Consider the following 23025-nt stretch of genomic DNA (forward strand, 5'->3'; position numbering starts at 1 on the left):
TGAGGCTTTATTTCCGGACATGGGTTGCATACGATTTTTCATGTTCCCGCGGCTGGGAAGTCAAAGTTTCTGTCCGCTGCGCAGACGGGATCTTTGTCTTTCCTGCCACTGGGACCAAAAAAATCTTTGTTACATTTGGAAAAATCTTGCATTAAAATAGAAAAAAAAAATCGCCGAAAAATTCGCGAGTGATGTAATCCTACAAATGTGACAGGTAGCAACTACCCTATGTATATCTTTCATGTTTTTATTTAAATGTATTCAAACAAATTGAAATTAATGCAACTTGTGTAGCTAAGGATCTGTAATAGTATCGGAAAACGTAAGAGGAGAAAATGAAAAAAAATGAAAAAAATAGTAAAATTGACACATAATGTACGAGCTGTTGAGTTTAAATGAGCGATGTGGAAATTGCGTACTATAAAACCTGTATCGAAAGGGCAATGATGAATTTTTTAAAAGAAAACTGTAAATGTCTGGTCTTGCCATTAGTCCAGTAATAGTTGAACCGTTAAACGCAATAAAAGGCTTGTTTATTTTGTGCAATACAATGTAGGGTATGTGCGATAATGCGAAAAAAAAGAACTGACGCGCGAAATGGTGAGAATTGAGATGTTTTTGCTTGCCAATCTGGCAATTTTTGATTTATTTTAATGTAAGTTTAACTCTGTGACGAGCTTCGTATCAAATACCTGCTAATTATTTTTCAATTTAAGCTTAACTTATGATAGTAAATACGTAGAGAAGGAGCCAACAAAATACTTCTGTGTAAATTTCGAAAAATAATTCTAACGCGTTAACTGTTATTGGGCTCAGATCATTTACAGGCTGTATTTTATTTGTATACTGCTCATTATAAAGATGTGTTGACTGTTGTATCATTTTTTATAAGAAATAGAAAATGTTGCTGCATATAATAAGACTTATTTATTCATTCACCTCATCAGTTTTACTGAAAATTTCATTACTACAAATATTACAACATTATTATTACTATATATTTTTATATTCGGATCAATATATTAAAGAGTCCAGAAATAAGAAGTGTTACAAGGATGTAAGCAAGTGATACAAATCTAATTTGTACATTTTTTGAACGTATTCCTCTAATAATAAATTCAGTTGCAGCAAGTGGGATCAAACTGTAAATAACAGGAAGGACCACATAAATTATGGTACTAACAACTATCTAAACCTGGAAACGTTGATACTTAATTTGGATACATGTAAGTCAGATAATTAAATGAACAATCCTATTATTGGTTGCAAATTTATATATTTTATAAAATTTGTTTTTTGAATTAAGTGAATTCCAATATATCGTACCTCAAAAAAATGTATTTCACGTTACGTTTCAATAGCTATAACAAATGTACAATCTTGACAAGGTACATGCACTATACAGTTTATTTCTTCTAATTCAGTTTTGTGCACTAAATAACTATTTCCACATCGGCATGGATATGATAAAATATCTTGCTCCTCAGTTTCTTCTAATTCAAGGGGTGTAAGTCTGGCATGAACAAGCGCAGTTTCAGCCTCTAAACAAGCCTCTCTGTATTTGAGATCGTATTTTTTTCTTAATTCTGGATCTTTTAACGTCTCCCAAGCTGTCTTAACTTCACGAAACGTGCCAACTGTTTCCTTGGCATTTGAACTTTTGTCTGGGTGAGATTCCAAAACTTTGCGTCGATAAGCTTCTTTGAGTTCTTCAAATGATGATTCTGAAGTACAGCCCAGAACTTGATAGTGATCCTGATCAATTATGTTGCTATTTCCTGAAATGACAAAATGTACCAAATATTTTGATAGTTAAAAACTTGTCAGCAGTATAAATAACAAAATAACAAATGATATAAATCCTCACTTGACATTTTATATGATGTTACAACGCATGCCAAATCATAACTGCAGTCATAAATAAATTAAAAAATTTTTAAACCCATACAATAAGTGTGTGTAACCTCTACACACTGAAGAATAAACTTGACATTTATCGTTTTACAGAAGTTAATAACACCTTTTTAAAGTGCACCGTTTGTACTTTTGAAAAATATTATCAATAACGCGTTCGTAAATCTAAAAATTTTCAAACAAGAAAATAAGAAGTGTATGCAATTTAACAACGCACGTGTCTATTTTTCTCAAAATCAAAACAAAGACGTAGCAGAAGACAGCTGTCGAAACGTCACACCTATACATCCCTAGAAAACCAGGTTAAACAAATCTCACGCACATTTCCTAGATTTTCCTCTCTTCCATCTAGGTTTTTTTTTTCGACTTGTGGTTAGCCTGGTTTGATACACTTCCCGCACTTATTTAAACATTTGTCAGTGATGATCTTACTAACGACGTTAAAAAATAGCCGAACGTTTATTTTTTCTATTCTCGTGGAATCACAATAACTGAAGAGATAAAAAGTAATTTAAAGCCGTCCGGACGTTCAATTGCTATGAATACACTCAACCTCATCGTATATTTTTCTCCTAACGTCCTCCAAAACTCAAATTTTATTTGTTGATTCTAAAGGACCCTACAACCTATATAGGTTATAAGACTGAACCCGGATGTGTATTAGTGTATTACATACGTTCGAAATTCGCGACACCAATAATAAATATATATTGCATTCAATTGTGTTACTATAGCGATCCAAGAGAGCCTATATAAGGTGTATATTATCTATATATTAATGTCCAAGACCTTAAATATAGACACACACCTCAATGATTCTAGGATCACTCAGAAAAATGTTATAACAATTACCGAGGACTATTATACACATCCAAACATTGGGGGGGCTGCGTCAAAAAATTTTACGAGCTGCGTATCTCTTCTTTTCTATATACGTTATAAATTATTTAATTTTAATTTCTTGGCAGCTCCGTTGGCGTGAGTACACACACATCGAATTGATCGGCTTTTTATTTATCATTAACAATATGGATAAAGGTCAAACAGTATATTATGTGCATACACAGACGTACGCTTAGTATGGACATGAAATCGCTTTGGCTGCTTTGCGTATAATTACTGTTTCTATTCAATTTTTTAGATGTTTACGGCTTTCGTCAAAGTATACCTCAATAGGTGTATACGTATATACTTACACGCAATGTAACGAAACATAAAATTATCGCCCTAATGGAACGAGGCATGTATATATCGATCCATCCTCGTTTGTAACTTTGAAGAAGGTAAGTAAAATGCTTTCCTCGTTTTTACTTAGAAGTAGGTATCTATAACGTACAACGTATATTGTTAATGTAAATAATTTTCAGAAAAATTAGGGGACTATGGCTAGTATATGAAAAAGGTAACAAAATCCTTTCGCGTTTTAACTTAAGAGTGATTTTATATCCAAACTTTTTTTTTAAGTATACTTTCTTTTTGTAACAATGTTATACAATTACAAAAAAAAAAAAAAGTTTATCACAAACTGTTCAATGTATTTCCCATTTCGGGAAGTAACTCCTCACCATAACGTTTTTTTATCGACTCGCTTGAACAACACACAAGAATATTTTATATGCGCAAGTAAAACATACACATATATTATAGGTAAGTTGCTCATTGTCGCAAATTCGTGTAGTTTCAACTTCACGTGTATATATGTACATGTGCTTATATATATATAGGTATGCACTATATGTCACATATATTGTAATACTTGTACACGACGACGAGGTCATGCAGTACTGCACGCGACAGTTACGTTGTACACCTGTATGAAAAAATTGTTTTATGCATTATTAATTTTTGCGCGATTGCCATCGTGAACTTTGTATTTGAGTTGTACTGTGACCCACAAATACACACGTTTAAATAATACTCATTGGATCATTAGTTTGACAATTAACTATATATACCTATCTGTTAACACACTTCTCCCATACTACATAACAATATAATTCGTTCTTTTTTAAGTTTTATAAAAATCGAATACAAAAAAGTCAAATATGCTAAGGCTCTTATGCGTAACAGCAGGATTTGAATGAAATTTTGTAAAAAAAAAAAATTCGATCAATGAAACACTTAAAAATACACAAGTTAAAATCATTATCAATAATAAAATTGTAAAATTATGTTACTTGTGATAAACGATGATACATTATACCATCGAATACCTAGATATTTTCTTCCCTGAACTTGTTGTAAATAATTTCACAATTGTAAATAATACCTTTGGCTACCAAAATAATTATGATTTTTCAGTACAACTATGTTACCGAACTCAATATTGCAAAAACACAAGAAGCAACAATATACCATCTACTTGCTGGTTTTACTAAAACGTTCAGAAAAAGAAACGCGCGTCCATATGATTACACACCAGATCTATGATTACACGTCTTACCTCAAAACGTGAATAAACGTTGGTGTTGACACACCAGAGCATATTACAGACTTTAAAACGTAATTGCTACAAAACTTTTTTTTTTTTTTTTTTTTTTTTTTTTCTTTCTTTTATGACATGTTTTGGTACCGACCACTGACATCGCCAAATATCACTACGTGCACTAGAGTGGATGTATTTACTTATTTTCTGTATTAAATGCACGAAAAAAAGTGTTTCGTCAGCTGGTTAAAAAAATGAGTTATCTCGTTTATGAAAAAAAAAAAAAAATAAATAAATAAAAATGAAATATAATAACACATAATCATGAATATTTTTAAAAAATTTATCTGGGGTACTTGAAATAATATTGATGTATCTTTTTGAAATTAGAAATGGAATGATCTGACGATGAATAAAATAGAAATTACATAAGTACTAAGCCAGTGGTCTCTGCTTAAGATTACAACATTAAATTTACTAGTGACTGTACAGTGAATGCAGTTACACAAAAAACACAATACTGAAGAAAAATGACAATGATAATAATAATACCTACAAAGCCCGACTGACCAAATTTCCGATGTATCAGCGAAAAATTCATTGAAGGCCAATCAAAGAAAGAAAAGTAAAAAAAAAAGATTGTACAAAAAACAAAGGTGTGCAAAAATTTCAAGAAATTTCGGCAAAGCTATATTGTTGCATATATACGCATGCATATAAACATTTACGTATGTATACCTATAGACATGGTTACGTCAGATATCGAATTGCGTGTGCATGTAAGTACACGTGGAAATTTTTTCCACGAATATACTGATGTTGCTCGTAACGATAAAAATGAGCCAATCACGTGCGCGAAAGCAAAATCGTTCTATTTCTCGTTACCTATACACTCAATGCATTTGAACCGACACTCCCCCGCTATATCTTTTTGTTTTTACGTAATGAAAAATATAATATACTTAATAAACTCTCTAGCGCTTTTATAATATACAGGGGCACTTTTTTTGTTGTATACATAGATTCATGTGGGCTTCTTTGTCCTTTGATTTAATATAACGAGAGATCGATGTGATCAAGTTATGATGGGTACTTATTGTGATTTCATTTAAACACCAACTTTTGTACAGAACATATAATTTTTTTTTTTTATAATAGATGAAAAGGTACCATATATGCTCTCATACGGTTACTGTACGAAACTTTTACTTTCGATGGCCACAAACAGATAGTAGTCCTTCATTTTATTTTCGAGGGTCATCTACTTAATTTGAACTCTGAGGCGTGTATCGTTATTTACGTGTATAAACAAAACAAAGTAAAAATACGTTGCACAATGACTGTGGAGGAAAAAAAAAAAAGAAAAAATAGTATCAAACGTGATAAGTTGTATCAATTTACAACTAAATAATTCCGTAATATGTATACCCTACTTTCTTCTTGTTTTTCTTCTTAGGTCAAAGAAATGAAAAAAATAAGTATGAGGTTGTTGCATTGAGCAAAAAATAGAAATTAATAATGTACACAAAGAAAACATTAAATATTAAAAAAAAAAAAAAAAAAAAAAAAAAAAAAATAGCAACAATGAATTCTCGTCGAAACTTTGTGATGCCACGAAATATCGCATGCAACATTCATTCATTTAGGCGCTAAAAAGAGCAAGAATGGAGCTTAAAGGTACGTCCACAAGGACCATGGCTCAATTCAATGTAAAATCCGAATAAATTTCTGTATAATGTGTCCTTCCTGCTACGTTGTACAACACCCATTTTCGTATAATTAATACACGAGTAACGCAACTTTTTTGCATATATCTGCCGTTGATCATCGCGTAAATGACGTGAGAGTTTTAACGAAAAATAAATTGAGGAGAGAATATAATTGTACAGTGCAAAAAAGTCAAGGAAAAATTTTACTCACATACCATATACGCAAACCTATACGACTTACAACCTATATACTACATACAGAGAGTGATATTATGTAAATCGATTTATTGACTCATCCACATGATTCTGCGAGCAAAATCTCATAAATATATTATAGTGTCGTTCCCATTGGTCGGTGCGGTGTGCGGTCGGTCAGTTGTGTTGTGTCAGTACGCGCCACCCGCCAGACTCATCGCTATATCACAACACAACAGAGTCATCAGTCGTTGTTTTGCGCGCATTGCCATCGCATCCACCAAGTACTTACCTCCTACATCTTTCTACCGCAGTTTTTTTTTTCCTCTACAGTATAATAAATTTAATACAGATACATAATATAAGTACAGTGTACCTGTTATTTTTTAATCTGTGTAGTGTACGTTATACAAGTAATATATATATAACTACTGTTATTAATATCTAAAAAAACCATTAAAAAACCATTAAAAAAAGGTAGAAAAGTGGGGATACCTACGTGACACCAGCCCTGCATCTCTGCTGCAAGTCTGCAGTATTTACATCCGCAGTAGACCTCAAAAAGAGAATATTCCATACAAACATGCTGCTGTGAGATATCATAATTACAAATAATGCTGTAAGCACATTAATGAAATCGGGTTGGGAAAAGACGGTGAATCAGAATCTCGAAAAATAACTCGACGTACCGCTTTGTCGACTACAATAATTATTAAAATAGCATTTCATATTCAGCCTTCACACCGACACATCACACTACCACGTATTCACTGCAGTGAAAATACGCCGCCGTCTGTAAAAAAAAAAGATCTGCTGGCATACATTATAAGTATACCTACATATATACCCTTGCATGCTGGAAAATATCTCTGTCTTTTTCTCGATATGTAAGAATCTCATATCTATCTCTTTTCCTCTCACATCACACACATAAGAGTATAATCTGCAGCAGCAACAGCATGCCAGTGAAGCGGTAGGAGTGAAGTCAAGAACCATTTTGGGTTTTGGCACTGGCAGAGTACTGGCACACCATTTTACATGTGTTCTTATCCGAGTGTTCCGAGTTCCGAGTGACTCTGACTGTCCCCGAGAATGTACATGCACACGTTAGGTTAGATAAGTACAAAAAGTAAACAGAATGTCTTAGAGTTAGAGTGAATCTATACATAGGATTTTAATTTATCTAACCTAACGTGTGCATATACATTCTCGGGGACAGTCAGAGTCTCTCGGAGACACTCGGAGAAGAACACTTGTTCATTCCATTCTCCGAGTCTCACCGAGAATTGGCTTGAACAAACCTATTAAGTAGTTGGAAAGAGATAAAACACAACTCATCTTATACATTGTTCGTCCTCCCACGAAAACAGCCGGAAGTGGCGATTTACGAAGCAGAAATCATCATAATAATCGATCGTTTTCTGCTGTTATTATTACACTCGTGTATTTGTGAATTTGTTTAATCAAATTTGTGTGTACATTTAAACGGTGTACTAGATTAGATTATTCATCGACTGAATGGATCAATGAAATTTTGGAGCCATACCCCATCTGCTTGTGGTGATTGATGTGCTGATGTAATTTTGTATCATCTCTAATAAGTAGCATATAGGCAGCTCTGCATAGTGTGCTAAATAATTGCTAAAAGTAAAGTGCCGCAGAAGGAACGCACATCACGGGCTCTCTCTTTTTTTTTTTATCTGCCATCTCTCATGCTGTTGCTTTTTTTAATATTATGTAATTATCATTGTTTTTATTTAACGAGACCATATTATATCAGTTGAATCAAACCGTTTTAAGAGCTAAGTTGTACAATTATTGTGTAATATACAGTGTTTGTGTGCTCGCGTGGATTTGGAAAACAACGTCATATGGAGGATCAGTGAGCAACCCCTTATTTATTTCTGTTGAAAAAGTTAACGCGCAAAATAAGAGAACACCTAAAGAAGTAAACAATAAAAGGAGCAACCGGTGTATTGCACATATATGTACGACAGAGCGGGCCTATACATAGTCCTGATACTGATAGATAATTGTATTTCTCAAGCTCAGTATCTTCTTCCCCCCCTGTAGATGCTCCAATTATCATCAGCAGCAGACAGAGTCGTAGTGACGGCCGATGAGCGAAAGTGAGGTTAGTAACGACGACGGTGGTGGTGGTGGCGACGGCTGCGGCGGCAGCTGTGGCTGCAGCGGTGGTGGTTTCAGAAAAAGACGACGACGAAGAAACACCAGTAGTAATAGTGTCTCTCTAAATCTAAAAGTTAACAGTTGTCACTTTTGTTGTTGCTGTTTCTGCAACAACTACTACCAGCCGCCGGTGTTTTTGTTTACCAAAGCATTATTATGACCGGGCACGAGGAAGTGACGACGGTGTCTGCCTCGGCGATCGAGACATCTACGGCTGCAGGCGTGCGATCGTCGCCCGGTATCGTCAGGTAAGCAACGTAAACATTGACAATACATAATTGTTACAGGTATACTTATTATACTTACCATCACCGCTGTTTTACGTTGAGACCTCCTTTACTTGCTCATGGCTCTTTTTTTTCGGCGATTGTGTTGCTTATTTTTTTTCGAAGTATTTATTTATTTTATTTTTTGTTTTTTACATCTGTGTGCAACCGCGTTACCCCTTGCGTGTACTATCGCGATTACATGTTCATTATTTTTTCAGTGGGGGTAATTTTCATTTGTACAGGTAGTAGATATTCCTACCCTGCCACTTATTTTTATTTTTTTCTTTTTACATTTTACGTACTCGTTATACTTACACAGAAACCACTAACTGGCAGTTTGTATTTAATATGTTATAACTTGTTGCAAAGAGCATGTCCGTTACAAATCGTTAATGACACCAGCTGATACCCAGTACGTGGTGATAACATAGCCGTCATGAATCACAAATACTTATACAAGTTAATGACTTTTACATGGCCTCTGTGAGGCATGCTATTTAGTGATTTACTGTAGCCTTACAAATTAGGAACTGAATATTCGATTACTTTCTTTTTTTTTAAATAAAGGATGAGCTGTATCGATTTGCGTCACAGCAATACTCTGTTACAAGAATTTTTTTTACAATCTTGAAGCTAATTTTGAAAGCATTTCATGTAGTAGAGGGTGTACCAAAATATATTAGAAATAAGTAATTAGCAACATTCGAATATTAATGCATAATTTTAATAAAAAATTCGATTAGAAAAATAAAAATTTTTTGCTATTATTTGCAAATCATTGAATTTTTTTACATAGTTATTTTGTATTGACTAAACTAAGTATTACCGGTAATAACTCGCATTAATTTTCGTTGTTAATTCACATACGTATAACAAGCCTGTATACTTTGCACATTATCATTAACTCGATGTTCTTCATTATTATAACTTTTTTACCATGAGTAAGGTTTTGTAAAAGAAATTTGGGCCACTACTGTAATGTGTAATTTATATGCTCATCGTTCACCATGTTGTTAGTATAAACTTATTATATATAAAACACACTAACAAAAGTATTGTCTTTGAATACAAATTCATATATTTCAACACAGACAACAAAGTGCCCCAAGTTTTCTTCACAAATATTCCTGACAGACTTATATAACTTAAGTGAATTCAATTATCTTTAGCTTCGATGACAAAAAAAATCTAATCTCAGTGTTATGAAATTATTGGAGAAAATATTACATTACGAAAGCATGACTACTTTTCTGGGAAAAATAATATATATTTTTGGTTATCTTTTTGCTATTGTATTCTATGAATACAAATTTTAATCATTCAAACATTTTAGTTTTTTGATGACTTAAAATACTTAATTAAATTTTTTGTTGAATAAGACGATTGAAAAATAACTGAGTTACTGGAAGTATTATCTGGAATTACTGATTAGTCTGCACATGTTTTTTAAATCTTATATTGACGAGAGGGTCATTTACTTCATCAGTCAAGCATGAGGCTGAGATAAGTGGGAGTTACAAGTAAAATTCAACTTAAATCATCTTTAAAGAGTTGCCTTGATTCTTAATGCTATAATTGCATAAGTGGACAGTGAAAAAGCCTTTTTGATTTGCCAACTTTTATCAAGTGTTGGATAAAATTGTATATATTATTGTTATTTTGACTTTAATTTATGAACAATTTATCAAATTAAGTTTATTTTATTTTATAATTGTTGTACTGATTTATGAACAAAACGTAATTATTAAAAATTTGTTAGGAATCGATAAATTAATTTAATCACATAACATACAATAATTAAAAAACAAAAAATAATAAATATGATTTTAGGTTCTGGGGTGACGAAAAAATATATATATTAAACGCGTCTGCATATTACATCAATAAATGACCTCATTTCATTACATCCATATTTCTTTTTGAATAACTCTTAGCAGGGCCGTGGTAGTAAATAAGTTTTACTTTTATCTTTCTAGATTAGCTGCAAGGCTAGGAAACTATCTAAAATGTATTCTGCGAATCATTTTCGTCCTTTTAAACAATACATACTGCATACCTACATACCTTGTTTGGATGATCGTACTGTTCCCGATGAAAATTTATCAGCCTAGTTGGTATTGGCGCATCGAGGGTATGTTCTTTCATTGGTTGTTAGCTATGGTGTCAATGTGGACATGGTCCGCTGGATATGATGGTAAGTTACAACTCATTCAATAAGTACAGAAACGATCACAAAAAACTCTTATGTTATATTGTAGTTGTAGAGTTAGGGGACGACATTAGCAAAATTATACATGAAAGAACTTTGGTGATTGCAAATCACCAAAGTACAGGGGATGTTCCTATATTAATGACAACTTTTAATGCCAAGCCCACTGTTTTGCCTAATCTCATGTGGATCATGGATAGCATATTTAAATTTACCAACTTTGGACTTGTTTCTTTATTACATCATGACTTTTTCATTTTATCAGTAAGTACACCAACTAATTTTTTAAAGGGCACATCAAACATTTTTTATGATTTTTCTTACATTTTAATAGGGTCGTAAAAAAAGAGAAGAAAGCCTGAGGAAACTAGATAGGCATCTCAAAGATTCATATATTCCACTGGAAAGGAAATGGTTGGTTCTTTTTCCAGAAGGTGGTTTCCTGTGCAAAAGGCGTGAAACCTCGCAAAAGTATGCTAAGAAGAATAATCTTCCTATCTTAGAAAATGTTACCCTACCTCGGGTTGGAGCTCTGCAAACTATATTCAACACTATTGGCCCCACACAGAACAACAATTCCTCAGAAGAACAATTGAATTCAAGGCCAAGTAATATGAACACTTTATTTATTTCATTTACAACGTAGCTTTTATATTCATTTGTAGCAACGCAATAAAAACATGTGATTTTTCAGGTACAGCAGTGATGCGGCCAGAAATCAGATATATTTTAGATATTACAATTGCTTACCCTCAAGGAAAACCAATAGATTTGCCGACGATCATAACTGGCGTAAGACCCCCGTGTCAAACAATACTTTTTTACCGAATTTTTCCAACATCAATGGTAATTTAAAAGATGGTTTAATATTTGAAAAAAAAAGTTTTAACAATTCATTTTTTACATATAATCTTTTAGATTCCTAAAGAACCTGAGCAACTATCAAGATGGTTGTTTGACAGGTGGGCCGAAAAGGAAGTCTTTTTAGAAAACTTTTATAAATATGGATCTTTTAATGGCATTAATCCATCAAATTATGAAAATTACAAGATTCAGCAAGATCCATTGCGTTTTCTAATTCTTCATCTGTTCTTTATAACATCTAGCTATCTCCACTACAAAGTCATCACTTATGTTTTAGCTTGTATTTGGTAATATGTCAACAAAACAATAAATTTCTATTTGATGCAGCTATCTACTGCTACTCTGTTTCAAAGTGCAGTAGTAATGTTTTTGTGATTATTTTTGAAGTGACTTTGAATATTAAGGGTGTTGAAAACTTTTTTTCACTGATATCAAAATTATATTGTAATATCATGAACTTGCAATTAATTTTTGATTAAGCCATATTAAGAAATGAAAAAAAAAGAAGAGACATTGGTCGTTAAAATCATACAACTTGTATAAGTGTTGGACACTTTACAGGATTTTCCGTGTAAAGCTTATGCATTGGATTAAATAGCTAGTTACTAAATACATAAATCGCACATTAAGTATACGTGATATCATTTTTTTAAATGTTAATAAGTATAGGATGTATGTATATTGGAGTGAAAATCAATTTTTTAATTTGTAAGTAATTTTTTATGTGTGAAATTTTAAGTTCCTACGTTTCAGAGGGACGCGTCAACCTCTTCTTTTGTACTGTATGAATGTGTTCTTAGCACAGTATTGGAAATCAAAAATCTAGAAAACTCGATTTACTATTCTAAGAAGAAAAATGTAAAGTGAGCGAATTAACGTACAATTAAGGAGTGTTTGATACATTTTTGTACAAGCCAATTTTTAAGTGCAACATCAATATTATATTTGTGTCTTAAATCGTCGGAGTTAGTAAAAGAAAGAGCTTTTTCAAATTATATAGTAAGAGGGATCCTTTTCAAAATAAGAGGCAAGAAAGTGTCTCTGAAAATTTTGTATCAAGAAACAGCTTCTTTAGAATCAGATGAGTTTTAACAAAACAAGACAAGATTTTGTTGGATTTTATTCAAAGGCAAGAAAAATAAAAAAAATTAACATACGATGTTGCAACAGTTATAACTTAAAATAATAAAGAAAAACATTTATTATAAAGCAGTAATAGAATTTATTTGTTCAAGGCTTGTTTTTCAAATAATTTAATTCTTAATCCAAATCAGATAAGTTTAAATAAAAATCTACTTTATATTTACGATGTTGTAGTTATGACTACTTTATATTTTACTTTAAATATTTTCAGAACTGTTGTCATTTTAAATCAGACAATGCATTTTTTAAAAAGCTTTTCTTCAATGTTTTTTTTGCTCTCTTTCTCCTCTCTTACTATGTACACTAAAAAAATTCTTGCACTGGTCCGACAAAATGAAATTTTGCAACCGAAATTCTTTGTAACAGTTATTATGTAGTAGGAAATACAACTACACAAGTTTATTTCGTAATTTTGTATAAAAGTATTTAAATTAATTACTTGTCTGAATATTAATTCGAATTAAATATCGTATTATTTTCAGTTGACAGGTAATAATAATTTGTTGGCTGAATTTAAATATTTTTTGTGATTTCTCAGAACCAAAATTTAGTGTCACTGTACATAATGTTTTTGAATACATTTGAGGACACATGATAGTTAACGAACAAAAAGTGTAAAACTAAGACCGTAAGTGCGAAACAAATTTTTTTTTCTTTTATCGACCGATTGCCAAAACCAACCGGTTGTAAGTTTGCTGTGAACGAATAACATTTCAAATCGATCGTGCCTTGCTCTTGCTAGCATATATATTATATTATTATGTACATAGAAGTTTTGTAAGCTCAAAGAGCGAATCCCTTACATCAAGTATTTAAAAAATGAACAATATGATAAAATATTGTGTTTTGATAATGAAATTAACGGATATTGAATCTTTTTATTTTCCATACAAGTAAGACGTTGTCGATTAAGAAGACGTTTTAAGAAATGTTGTAGAAATTAAGCTAAAAAAATCAATTAAAAACTTTCATATGGTCATTATGAGTAGCCTAATTAATTAATTAAATAATGCTGATAACTGTGTATATATAAATAGATCTTTCGTACATTTATTAAACAAACTTTGATAATGTAATACGTGAATTGAGAAACACTTTCGAGAATAACGGTGATAAAAAATTAATTTAAAAGTCATTTAAAAATGTAAACTTTGTGTATATATTTGCATTTGGTTGTTTTTTTTAGTTTTATCGTTTTTTCCTTTGTACATTGACTTGTTTTTCAGCTAAGGATAAGAACTCGGTGTATTATACAGAGCTGGAGTGCAGGGAATTTCGCACAGTTTTTTCTGCGATGTATTACTGAAATCGTCGATAACTGTAACCTGACTTTTGGGTTTAATAGCTGATTATACACTTGTATATTTTTAAAACTCGCATGTAAATTTGATGCTAAATATATGTAAATTATATAAATCTTCATACGTCCGTAAATTAATTGTCAATAATTTTATGCTTTTCTAAAAAGTGTAAGCTAACACGTTGATGATAATATACTATGATTTATACGCGATTAATAGATGCGTAGTTCAGCCACATATCAACGGTACATAATTTACGTCAACTGTTTTTAACTTTATTGATTGAAAAAAAGAAAAAAAAATCAATTGAATTGATACAAAATGTGAGTATGAAAATTATGTATGAATAAAATCTGAAAGTACATGCGTAAAACCGTCAAATTATAAGCTACATTCTATGTAAACAAATTTGTTATCAGCATTTATTGTGCATTTAATTGTTGCTAATTAACTTTTTTCTTACATATTTTCTCTCTTACCTTTGGATTATACAAACGCGTACAATTTTAAGCAAAAAACAAGTTGCAAGCGTAAGTATATATTTTTATCGTAACTTACTGCTGTCTTATTACACACATGTGAAATATGTACATAAAGGCACATGTCCATTAGCAAAAGTACAGACAGTTAATTTGTGTATAAATTATCTTTCATACGAATTTTTATTTTATATAATTTCTCTGCGTAATGACTTTGGCACAATATTGTAACATGCGCAATCCCCCCCTCCCCCACACACATACACAAATAAAGAATACGTGTAAAAAAATAATCAAGGATGGGCACGAGTAAATAAAAAAAAAGATTGTTAAAGCCGACGAACGTAAAAGCGCAAAGTACAAGGATGGTGTGAGCCGTATATGTTGTATGATGTCATGATGTGTGTCTACGAGAAAATCTGTGAGTTTCAAATGCATAATGTTACTAACTAATAAATGGTAATACACAAGACAATAACTTTGTTATTACGAGACTTGTGTCTTTTCGTTTTAATCGATACATCTCATTTATGCACTTTTCATTATCCTTTTTTCGTAAAATAAAGAAGTAAAATCTTCACAATAATTAAAGGTAAGTTTTTTTACTGGCAAACCATCAGTGCTTAGTTCAATAGAAATGTGTGCTTACATATATGTATAAATCCATACCTTTAGTTACAGTCCAGGTATGATTTAGATTTTTCGTTAACAACACTGTCTTTTTTAGCATTTTTTCAACGTCCTTTTTTTAAATTATTTAACTACGATTGTTTAGAACTCATGGTTATTTGAATTAAAACGTTTGCCTTTACGATATTTATTTCATACGAAAGGCATGTCTATTCTTTAAAGTGCTTTTGTGAACTGTAAAACCTTCGCTAACGTGCGCTCGACTCGAAGAATAAATTTCCGCGCCAAAAGTGCGAGAATCAGCGCCATCTACCCACCGGAATTCACAGTGGGAATGAGAATTGAGAAGCCTATCTCTTGTTCTTCTCTATGGCTGTGTGATCGTAGCTGTGTGTGTATGTGAGATGTGTCAGTCAGTCAAACATATGCACTTATTAGTAGTATGGCGCCGCAGGCAGAATTGTCCTGACAATAGTTAAATAGTTGCGAATTTAGAGAAAAATTATCAATATTTAGTGCAAAAAAAAAAATCACGACGTGACCATTAAGTGGCTCTTTTTTTTATAATATTCTACAGCTATTTTATATCGTGATGGTGTGTGTATACATAATATTGTAAATTACACAGCTTATCGAAGGTTGTTTTTACATCGACACTTTTTTGATAGAAAGTGAGCTTGCCGAAAATCTGCTAAGAAAAGTTCACATAAGTATTGATTTGTGGAAGATCTTGACTACGCCAGTGTTTTAGTTGAAAAAAAAATCAAAGCTTAACAGGTGATTTAAAGTGTTATAAGTAGGGGAACGTGGTGCGGAGGTGGGCACCTTTTTTTCATTATTTCACTGTGACAACAATTTTGAGTATTTTATTATTGTCCAAGCGTTATTGACACGGTAAGAACCTTAACTTTACCGTGCCATACTTTGCTAAACTTTAATCTATAAATATATATTTTTTTTATGCTGAAGAACGAGAACATCCAAAACTGCTCACTCGTGCCTCACCATAGGGTACGGGTGAGCAGGGGGTGGGGCGCGGATGGGCACGGATAAATAATGCACCCAGTATGAAAGTGTGTAGGTTTTGAAACTGATCTTAAATCTAAGTTTATTTTGCAGTACTTACAGTATTCGTATTAAAAATATTGTAACAAATAATATAATATACATAATTTTTAAGTATTAATCTCTTGTAATTTTAAATCACATTTTAATCACAATATTATCGCATTTCTTTGGATTGATTCATGCTAATACAACACTCAAAAGTAATATATTTTGAAAAATAATTAAAACAAAGAATTAGATATCGTTTTGAAAAATAATTGGTATATTTTTAATCGAGATGCAATCTTCCTCGATGCAAATATTTGAGTTAAGTACACTATCAATTGTCGTTTTAATCGTATCATGTGTTGTAGGTATATCGACTTGGTTGGATTGTAATTTTAACTTTTTTTTACTAATTTTTATAGGCTTCGTCACCTTCATTTTCGATATTACTTTTGGCTTCGATACTTTTATAAACTATTTGAAAAACTACATAAAAAATCAACAAAAATAAAAATAAATAGCCTAACCTATAAAGTATGACAGCTGACAGCTAACTACATACAACTGGTATACCTATACCTACAAATAGCAGACGCTCAATGCGGAACTGCTTTCTTGCTCGGGCCCATTTGCGCCCCACCTTGGTGCCCATTCCCACCCTCGCAACACATATTTTTTACTTATTAATAACTCTTTTATTACAAGTAAAAAAAAAATTAAAAAAATAGCCTGTCAAAGTTAAAGATCTAAGCTTTCGAATAATATTATGGATAATTATGTAGGTCATGTATAATAAATTTGCCAAGTGATTAAAAATTTTTTTTTTGTAGGTTATCTTCGACTAAGAGTTGAATCAGCTCGTAGTAAAAAAAAAAAGCTTTTAGTCCGGTAAATTTGTTTGGATAGAGAAACTATTGATGTTGTATATGTATATTACAGAGGATTCAGCTAAAAATATGTTTTTATTTTTAAATATTTGCATGCCCATTTTATCGGCTATGCCCACCTCCGCCCCACGTTCCCCTATACGGTATAAATACGTACGCACTACGTTCGTGTGGGCGACGGCGATCGGCGAAGCAACAGCGCGTATACAGATTGTAATTAAATCACATCAGCAAATTTTTTTTCTTTCATTATGTCTATAGCTACTACCTAGAGTACCTATAGTCTTCTTTTCAATTGTTGCTTGACGTAAACTCAAATAATTTTTTTTTGGTATGTGACCACGTCAGTTATTTTTATATTAAAAAAAAAGCTTAAGTAACAGAAAGTTTTTCTAGGCTGAAATATTCATAAAAAAATATGTTTTTACGCTCATTTATTACTTTTGACGTATTAAACGCTACCTATAGTGAAAGCAATATCTACTTGGCTAATTAAAATCAGTGGCACGTTAATATTTTTGAATCAAGATCCTTGAACTGATAATAAACCAGATGCTAATTGATTTTGTACTTATACAATGAATTGCATTTTTACATTATAAATTGTTTCTCGCTAGAAGTCGTCTGTAGTTGCGGTTCAAGTGTATATTGATTCAAATCGATATAAAGTATGACATTTTGTGATCCTGTTTCGTATTAAATCATTATATTTACAGACAAAATGGTGAAACTCTTTGCATTATCAGTCATGTACAAAAATCCAACATCGGCGACTGTATTGAAGTCTGCATACGACGTCGACTCGTTCTCTTATTTCCAAAGAAGCAGCATCAGGGAGTTTATGTCATTTGTTAGTAAAACAATAACGGAAAGAACGCAAGTAGCATCGAGGCAGAGCGTTAAGGAAGGAGGTAAGGATTATTGAGAATCAATTTAAATTAATTTTTTTATATCTTACATCCTTTGATGATATGAACTATTTTTCAACGGTAAACTGGTGCAATAATTTTCCAGAATCATTATTAATTTGTGTTTTTAATTCGAATTACCTTAAAGAGAATGTATTGATTTTGCACTCTTATACCCCATTGCATTAAAGAACTCATCATTTAAAAATCATCGACCCAAATGCAACAAAGTATCCTACAGTAATGGAACTGTTTCAATATTACACCTTGATATTTTTCCAATAGATTACATGTGTCATGTTTACGTACGAGGAGACAGCTTAGCTGGAGTCCTTATATCGGATCACGAATATCCTCACCGTGTCTCGCATACTCTGATCACTAAAGTACTTGATGAATTTGCAGCAAAGTACCCTCCACATACGTGGCTCACTCTAAAAGAGCCAACTGTTGATTTTCAGCAAGTTCATATATATTTGTCTAAGTACCAGAATCCCAAAGAAGCTGATTCTCTCACCAAGATGCAGGACGACTTGGATGAGACAAAAATTATTCTAGTAATACATTATTATTATTTTGAAAACAAATTTACTGTATTTTTTTCTCTTTAGAAATATTCATAATTTATACTTTTGATTTCAGCATAATACATTAGAAGCTGTTTTGCAAAGAGGTGAAAAGTTAGATGACCTTGTGCAAAAGTCGGAGGGTCTTAGCATTCAATCTAAAGCTTTTTACAAAACAGCAAGAAAAACTAATTCTTGCTGTAGCCTGACTGGTTAAATTGAAATATCTATCTACGATCCGTATTTGTTGATTCACAAAAACATTCTGCTTTGACTGAGTAACCAGATCCATTTACATTCACCAAAGCATGGTGATACAAGAAGTTTGTTTACATCTTCTTGATACTTGTTTTTTAAACCAGTGTATAGGATATATTTGATGTGCATATATTTTAATTCCTTTGAGAATTCATTATTGTTGCTCTTGCATGTATTTCTGGTGCCTAGTGTTACTAAAAATTTCACTGCCAGTTAATGACAGCAACAAAATTATGAGAGTTCTTATTGGAAAATAAGATGACTCATGTAGCTTAAGTAATTAAATAGAAAATTATATGTGCAAGGGAAGTAGTTAAATTTTCTAGATTGCTCCAGAAAAGTACGAATCACTATAAGTATTTTTATCGTTTCATAGAATAATAGCTGAAATTGAGTAGTACTGTATAAATTTTGCGACTAAACTGGTCACTTTAATTAACATTTATTCATTTTTATAACGTCACTCTTTTTTGTTTATTTATTTTACATAAACAATTGGATGCTCACTTTTTTCTATTCTGGATTTATGATGTTCTTAAAATGAATTGCTAAAGCCACTTTTTATTTTGGAATAAATGCAAGTAATGCAAGTAATGCAAAAGAGACAATTTTTATGTGTTTATTCAAATTTTTTCACATTTTATAGTTGTTGGAAAGTGTATCAGATATTTTAAAAATTCAACAACTTCAATTTTTTTTATTCTCACTGGAAAGTGTCAAAAGTTGAAAAGCTATGAGGAGTCAGAGGTTATCTGCATGTTAGAAAATATAGTATTAAAATGAACATTTAATAATCCATATTTAAGTATCTTCGAATACAATAAAAATAACGGAATGTTAATAAAACAATATATGCAAACAGTTATGTTTTTAAAATCGTTGTAACATGTTGATTGCGTACATAAAGTATGTGTACCTTTTTAAAGTGTCTCAAACTAGTAATAGGTACATATGAATGTATAAATGTCATTTGAAGAATATTAGGATTTTGTTGAAGATCGCGGAAATCAGTTTCCTATGAATTTATAAATGATTCATATAAAATTGTACGTATTATTTAGTTTTATTTACCCAATTAATTCATCAATGTGCTGTTTTTAGTACATGTGTAATTTATATTCATCGTTGTATGTGAAAAGTCTTTGTATGAAAAACCATTAATAAGGTTAAATAAAAAAGTAAATATATTTAAAAATATTTTTAAAATCCTGTTTTCGAGTTTTTTTCATCAAGCATAGAAACAAAAGTATTTATATGATTTTTAACTATTATACAAAGAAATTTATATCAACTTACCATGGGTTTTTTATTTTCTTTAAAATTTGAGTAAAAAAGACTAATTTTTGATGACGTAGAATATTATTTAACATCGCAATTAATTGATATAAATTAGTCCCATTTTAATAAAGAAAAGTGTTCAAAAGCACGAAAAATATTGTTTTTTACATTTACGAGAATGAATAGTTAACATTTTAATTTTTTTTTTTCATTCAAAATATTGTATTGTTAGTGTTTTAAAATTAATTTGCTATCTACTATTAAAATTTTTAGGTATAGCTATCAAAGGATAAAGTAGTACAAATAACATACAATTTAAACAAACAATAATTATGTATTAATGCATGTAATTACAGAGTTTGGTTTTTTTTAATGTGCTTAGCACTATTTTACTGTCGGTGTACATTTATTATTAAATTTTTAAAGAATTGTTTTCTAACGATAACTGTTCTCCAGATTTCTCTTAACTGATTGCATGTGAGTGTCTTTTATTTCCTTCTTCTCTCTTTTTTCGCTCATAGTACTTTTCCATCAAAGGTGTTACATAATCTTTTCCAAAGTTTTGCATGCCTGTTTTGAATAATAAATTTTTTTCACCTTTTAGTATGTTATACCCTGGAGAATATTTAGAGTCTGCAACCTGTAACAAATGGGTATTTACTGAAGAGCAAGTGGACATTTAATTAATCATCATAATTCCTAAGTAATATACTAAATTATTGTAATAAGAATTTTTCTGTGAATATATTCATCTCTGTGATTTTCCCTTTACCAAAATTAATTGAAAGTATTAGAAAAGTTGCAGCTTACCTCTCGCCAAGCTTCTGTCCAGGCTTTGGTATCTTCACCAGTGATACCCAATTCAGGCACATCGAATCTCATAATATCCATGTTCCTGAGAATTATGTGATCATTGCTAGAAAATATTCTGCAATAATATCTCCAGACACCTTTTTCAAGACGCCAATCAGCCAACTTTGTTTCATGATTTGAATATCTTTCGAAATCCAGATCCTCAATGTCTTCCATCACAAGTTCAAAATCTCCTTCTTCTGTCCAATCATAGCAAAGTAACAGAGAGTAGTCATCCAGAAAAGGCAAATATTCTCTCTTGTAGGCATTATCAATCTCGGTCAAATACTGTTCTGAGAAGGCTTTTGCATTTTTTTCAAATGGTTGTCCATTTTTATTAATGTTTTCCTGAAAAGTAAAAAAGTGGTAAATAATTATGTTGTTTGAAAAATAAATTTTTAACCCATAAGCTTACCATGGTCTTTTCAATTGGAACATCCAAATAAATAATTAGATGAGGTTTTAAATAGTTGGGCAATGAAACGCTACAAATATCCTTATGTGCATTTAAAACTCTTTTAGGTATATATTTGCTTTTGTACATAGCCTTGGCAAAGACAGCATCGGACCAGGGAGTTCTCACAGTAACAACACCTTGGCCAGTGCAGAAAATATGCTTCAAAATTTTAATGTATGTCACCTGTCTTAAAAAATACATATAAACCTGCATCATGCCAGAGTGTATGTCAAAAGGCTCTTGGCAGAATCGTTCAATGTCCCATGTCTGAGCACCCTTTGGCAGTTTAGCATCAAGTGTTCTGGCATCAAAACCCCAATGAGTAATGTATAAATCGTCAAATGTTGGTTGTGGCAGATATAAAAAATCTAATTCTTCAGCCAGTTTTTTGGCAAATTTTTCCTTTCCACAAGCCACGGGGCCGTCTATGGCAATCAACTTTGTATGTTTCTGGACTCTGCATCCGTTCCACACGTCAAGTAAAAGATGATCCCTCCAGGTATAATTTCTCAGATGATAAGGAAAAGGCTTGATGTTGCGAGTTTCACTTTCATCTCTGTACTTGATCCTGGTTAATCCTGCCACTTGAATTTTATTGATTCCCCTTTGTGGAAGAATCTAAAAAAATTCAAATACATATTAAACATGTTACCATCAAATATAAACTTTGACCCTCAATCAATAATTCGTGTCCAAGCACTGACAACAGCATAAACACTAGGTATCTCAAAATATATATTTTAAAAACTCAATGTCGTTTGATAATAAGATCTTTCTTTCTTGTACCAATATCGATAAAAATCATAACAAAAAAAAAGTGCCAAGTGCTCTAGCAGAATACTGTGAGACAGCGAAGAATCAAAACACAAAAACGTCATAAATATTATTTATCAGCAAAAGCACTGACATGACGCGCGAAAGAAAAAATAACCATACTAACAACAGATTTTAGTAAATAAGTACATCTGTCAATCTCCAGAGTCTCATGTATACGTCACCCAGAAGAGGTTGACAATTTTCGCGCTAACCTTACATAACTCCTTGGCGGTTGTTCCAACAGAAGGTAGTAACTTGCCGGCGAGGCCGCTTTTCAGAGCGACGTACATTTTTGCAGCTCTCCTTGGAGCTCACCTTTCCTCCAGGAGAGGCTCTCCAAAGGTCGCTCTCGCCCCTTCGTCTCGGAGACAACACAACTGATGAGACTCGACAGTCGCGGGTCCTAAGAAGACTTTGTATACATATATATGTTATCTGTGAATTTGTGAAATAATATAGGATAGGTGAAGCTAGGTATAGAAACAGCAGACGATATTTGTATTTGTATTATATATATATATAGTTTTACTGCTCCAAAACTCCACTGCTCTGTTGCTCCGAGCTCCGACGACTCCGATTGCTCCAAAATTTTATAAAACAGATGTCGCTGTAAAACATGACT

At 31.9% G+C, this 23025-nt stretch overlaps 4 protein-coding genes across 10 annotated transcripts; 2 read left to right on the plus strand and 2 right to left on the minus strand.

Moving 5' to 3' along the window:
- Positions 1-1304: 1304 nt before the first annotated feature.
- LOC106645266 (Diphthamide biosynthesis 4) lies at positions 1305-2022 on the minus strand. Its single transcript, XM_014361087.3, has 2 exons — positions 1868-2022; positions 1305-1778 (listed from the first exon to the last, which is right to left on the minus strand). The coding sequence occupies exons 1-2, from the start codon at positions 1872-1874 to the stop codon at positions 1348-1350; spliced, it is 438 nt and encodes a 145-aa protein (XP_014216573.1). The 5' UTR covers positions 1875-2022; the 3' UTR covers positions 1305-1347.
- A 4589-nt stretch (positions 2023-6611) lies between these two features.
- Positions 6612-12105, plus strand: LOC106645232 (acyl-CoA:lysophosphatidylglycerol acyltransferase 1). 5 transcript variants are annotated; one of them, XM_014361038.2, is made up of 7 exons: positions 6612-6656; positions 8077-8681; positions 10679-10896; positions 10961-11175; positions 11246-11519; positions 11606-11757; positions 11830-12105. In XM_014361038.2, the coding sequence occupies exons 2-7, from the start codon at positions 8590-8592 to the stop codon at positions 12064-12066; spliced, it is 1188 nt and encodes a 395-aa protein (XP_014216524.1). In that variant the 5' UTR covers positions 6612-6656; positions 8077-8589; the 3' UTR covers positions 12067-12105. The 5 variants fall into 5 exon arrangements, with proteins under 5 accessions (XP_014216524.1, XP_014216522.1, XP_089448072.1 ...); XM_014361036.2 differs by lacking the exon at positions 6612-6656 and adding an exon at positions 6685-6862 and having other exon boundaries at positions 8317-8681; XM_089591946.1 differs by lacking the exon at positions 6612-6656 and having other exon boundaries at positions 7478-8231; positions 8317-8681.
- Positions 12106-15775: 3670 nt separating this feature from the next.
- Positions 15776-20140, plus strand: Ykt6 (YKT6 v-SNARE homolog). 2 transcript variants are annotated; one of them, XM_014361083.2, is made up of 4 exons: positions 15776-16105; positions 17985-18179; positions 18462-18733; positions 18819-20140. In XM_014361083.2, exons 2-4 carry the CDS (start codon positions 17990-17992, stop codon positions 18957-18959), a joined length of 603 nt encoding a protein of 200 aa, XP_014216569.1. In that variant the 5' UTR covers positions 15776-16105; positions 17985-17989; the 3' UTR covers positions 18960-20140. The 2 variants fall into 2 exon arrangements, with proteins under 2 accessions (XP_014216569.1, XP_089448060.1); XM_089591934.1 differs by lacking the exon at positions 15776-16105 and adding an exon at positions 17432-17481.
- A 452-nt stretch (positions 20141-20592) lies between these two features.
- Positions 20593-22827, minus strand: ND-42 (NADH dehydrogenase (ubiquinone) subunit ND-42). Of its 2 annotated transcripts, none has more exons than XM_014361076.2 (4): positions 22616-22827; positions 21546-22205; positions 21089-21478; positions 20593-20918 (listed from the first exon to the last, which is right to left on the minus strand). In XM_014361076.2, exons 1-4 carry the CDS (start codon positions 22691-22693, stop codon positions 20742-20744), a joined length of 1305 nt encoding a protein of 434 aa, XP_014216562.2. In that variant the 5' UTR covers positions 22694-22827; the 3' UTR covers positions 20593-20741. The 2 variants fall into 2 exon arrangements, with proteins under 2 accessions (XP_014216562.2, XP_089448042.1); XM_089591916.1 differs by lacking the exon at positions 22616-22827 and adding an exon at positions 22551-22597.
- Positions 22828-23025: the final 198 nt, after the last annotated feature.

This window comes from Copidosoma floridanum, unplaced genomic scaffold (genome assembly GCF_036245765.1).
Source record: "Copidosoma floridanum isolate Cflo_tuat_1 unplaced genomic scaffold, Cflo_Japanese_pri ptg000014l, whole genome shotgun sequence".
In the NCBI taxonomy this organism is placed as follows: Eukaryota; Metazoa; Arthropoda; class Insecta; order Hymenoptera; family Encyrtidae; genus Copidosoma; species Copidosoma floridanum.

Bases quoted from the DNA above. Each gene is read 5' to 3' on its own strand.
- ND-42 (XM_014361076.2), bottom strand. From the start codon at position 22,693: ATGTACGTCGCTCTGAAAAGCGGCCTCGCCGGCAAGTTACTACCTTCT. The intron at 22,206-22,615 runs GTTAGCGCGAAA...GAATTTTTTTAG, and splicing joins CCGCCAAGGAGTTATGTAAG to ATTCTTCCACAAAGGGGAAT. The intron at 21,479-21,545 runs GTAAGCTTATGG...TTTACTTTTCAG, and splicing joins TTCCAATTGAAAAGACCATG to GAAAACATTAATAAAAATGG.
- Ykt6 (XM_014361083.2), top strand. From the start codon at position 17,990: ATGGTGAAACTCTTTGCATTATCAGTCATGTACAAAAATCCAACATCG. The intron at 18,180-18,461 runs GTAAGGATTATT...TTTTTCCAATAG, and splicing joins GCAGAGCGTTAAGGAAGGAG to ATTACATGTGTCATGTTTAC. The intron at 18,734-18,818 runs GTAATACATTAT...TTTTGATTTCAG, and splicing joins ATGAGACAAAAATTATTCTA to CATAATACATTAGAAGCTGT.
- LOC106645232 (XM_014361038.2), top strand. From the start codon at position 8,590: ATGACCGGGCACGAGGAAGTGACGACGGTGTCTGCCTCGGCGATCGAG. The intron at 11,520-11,605 runs GTAATATGAACA...GTGATTTTTCAG, and splicing joins ACAATTGAATTCAAGGCCAA to GTACAGCAGTGATGCGGCCA. The intron at 11,758-11,829 runs GTAATTTAAAAG...ATAATCTTTTAG, and splicing joins GAATTTTTCCAACATCAATG to ATTCCTAAAGAACCTGAGCA.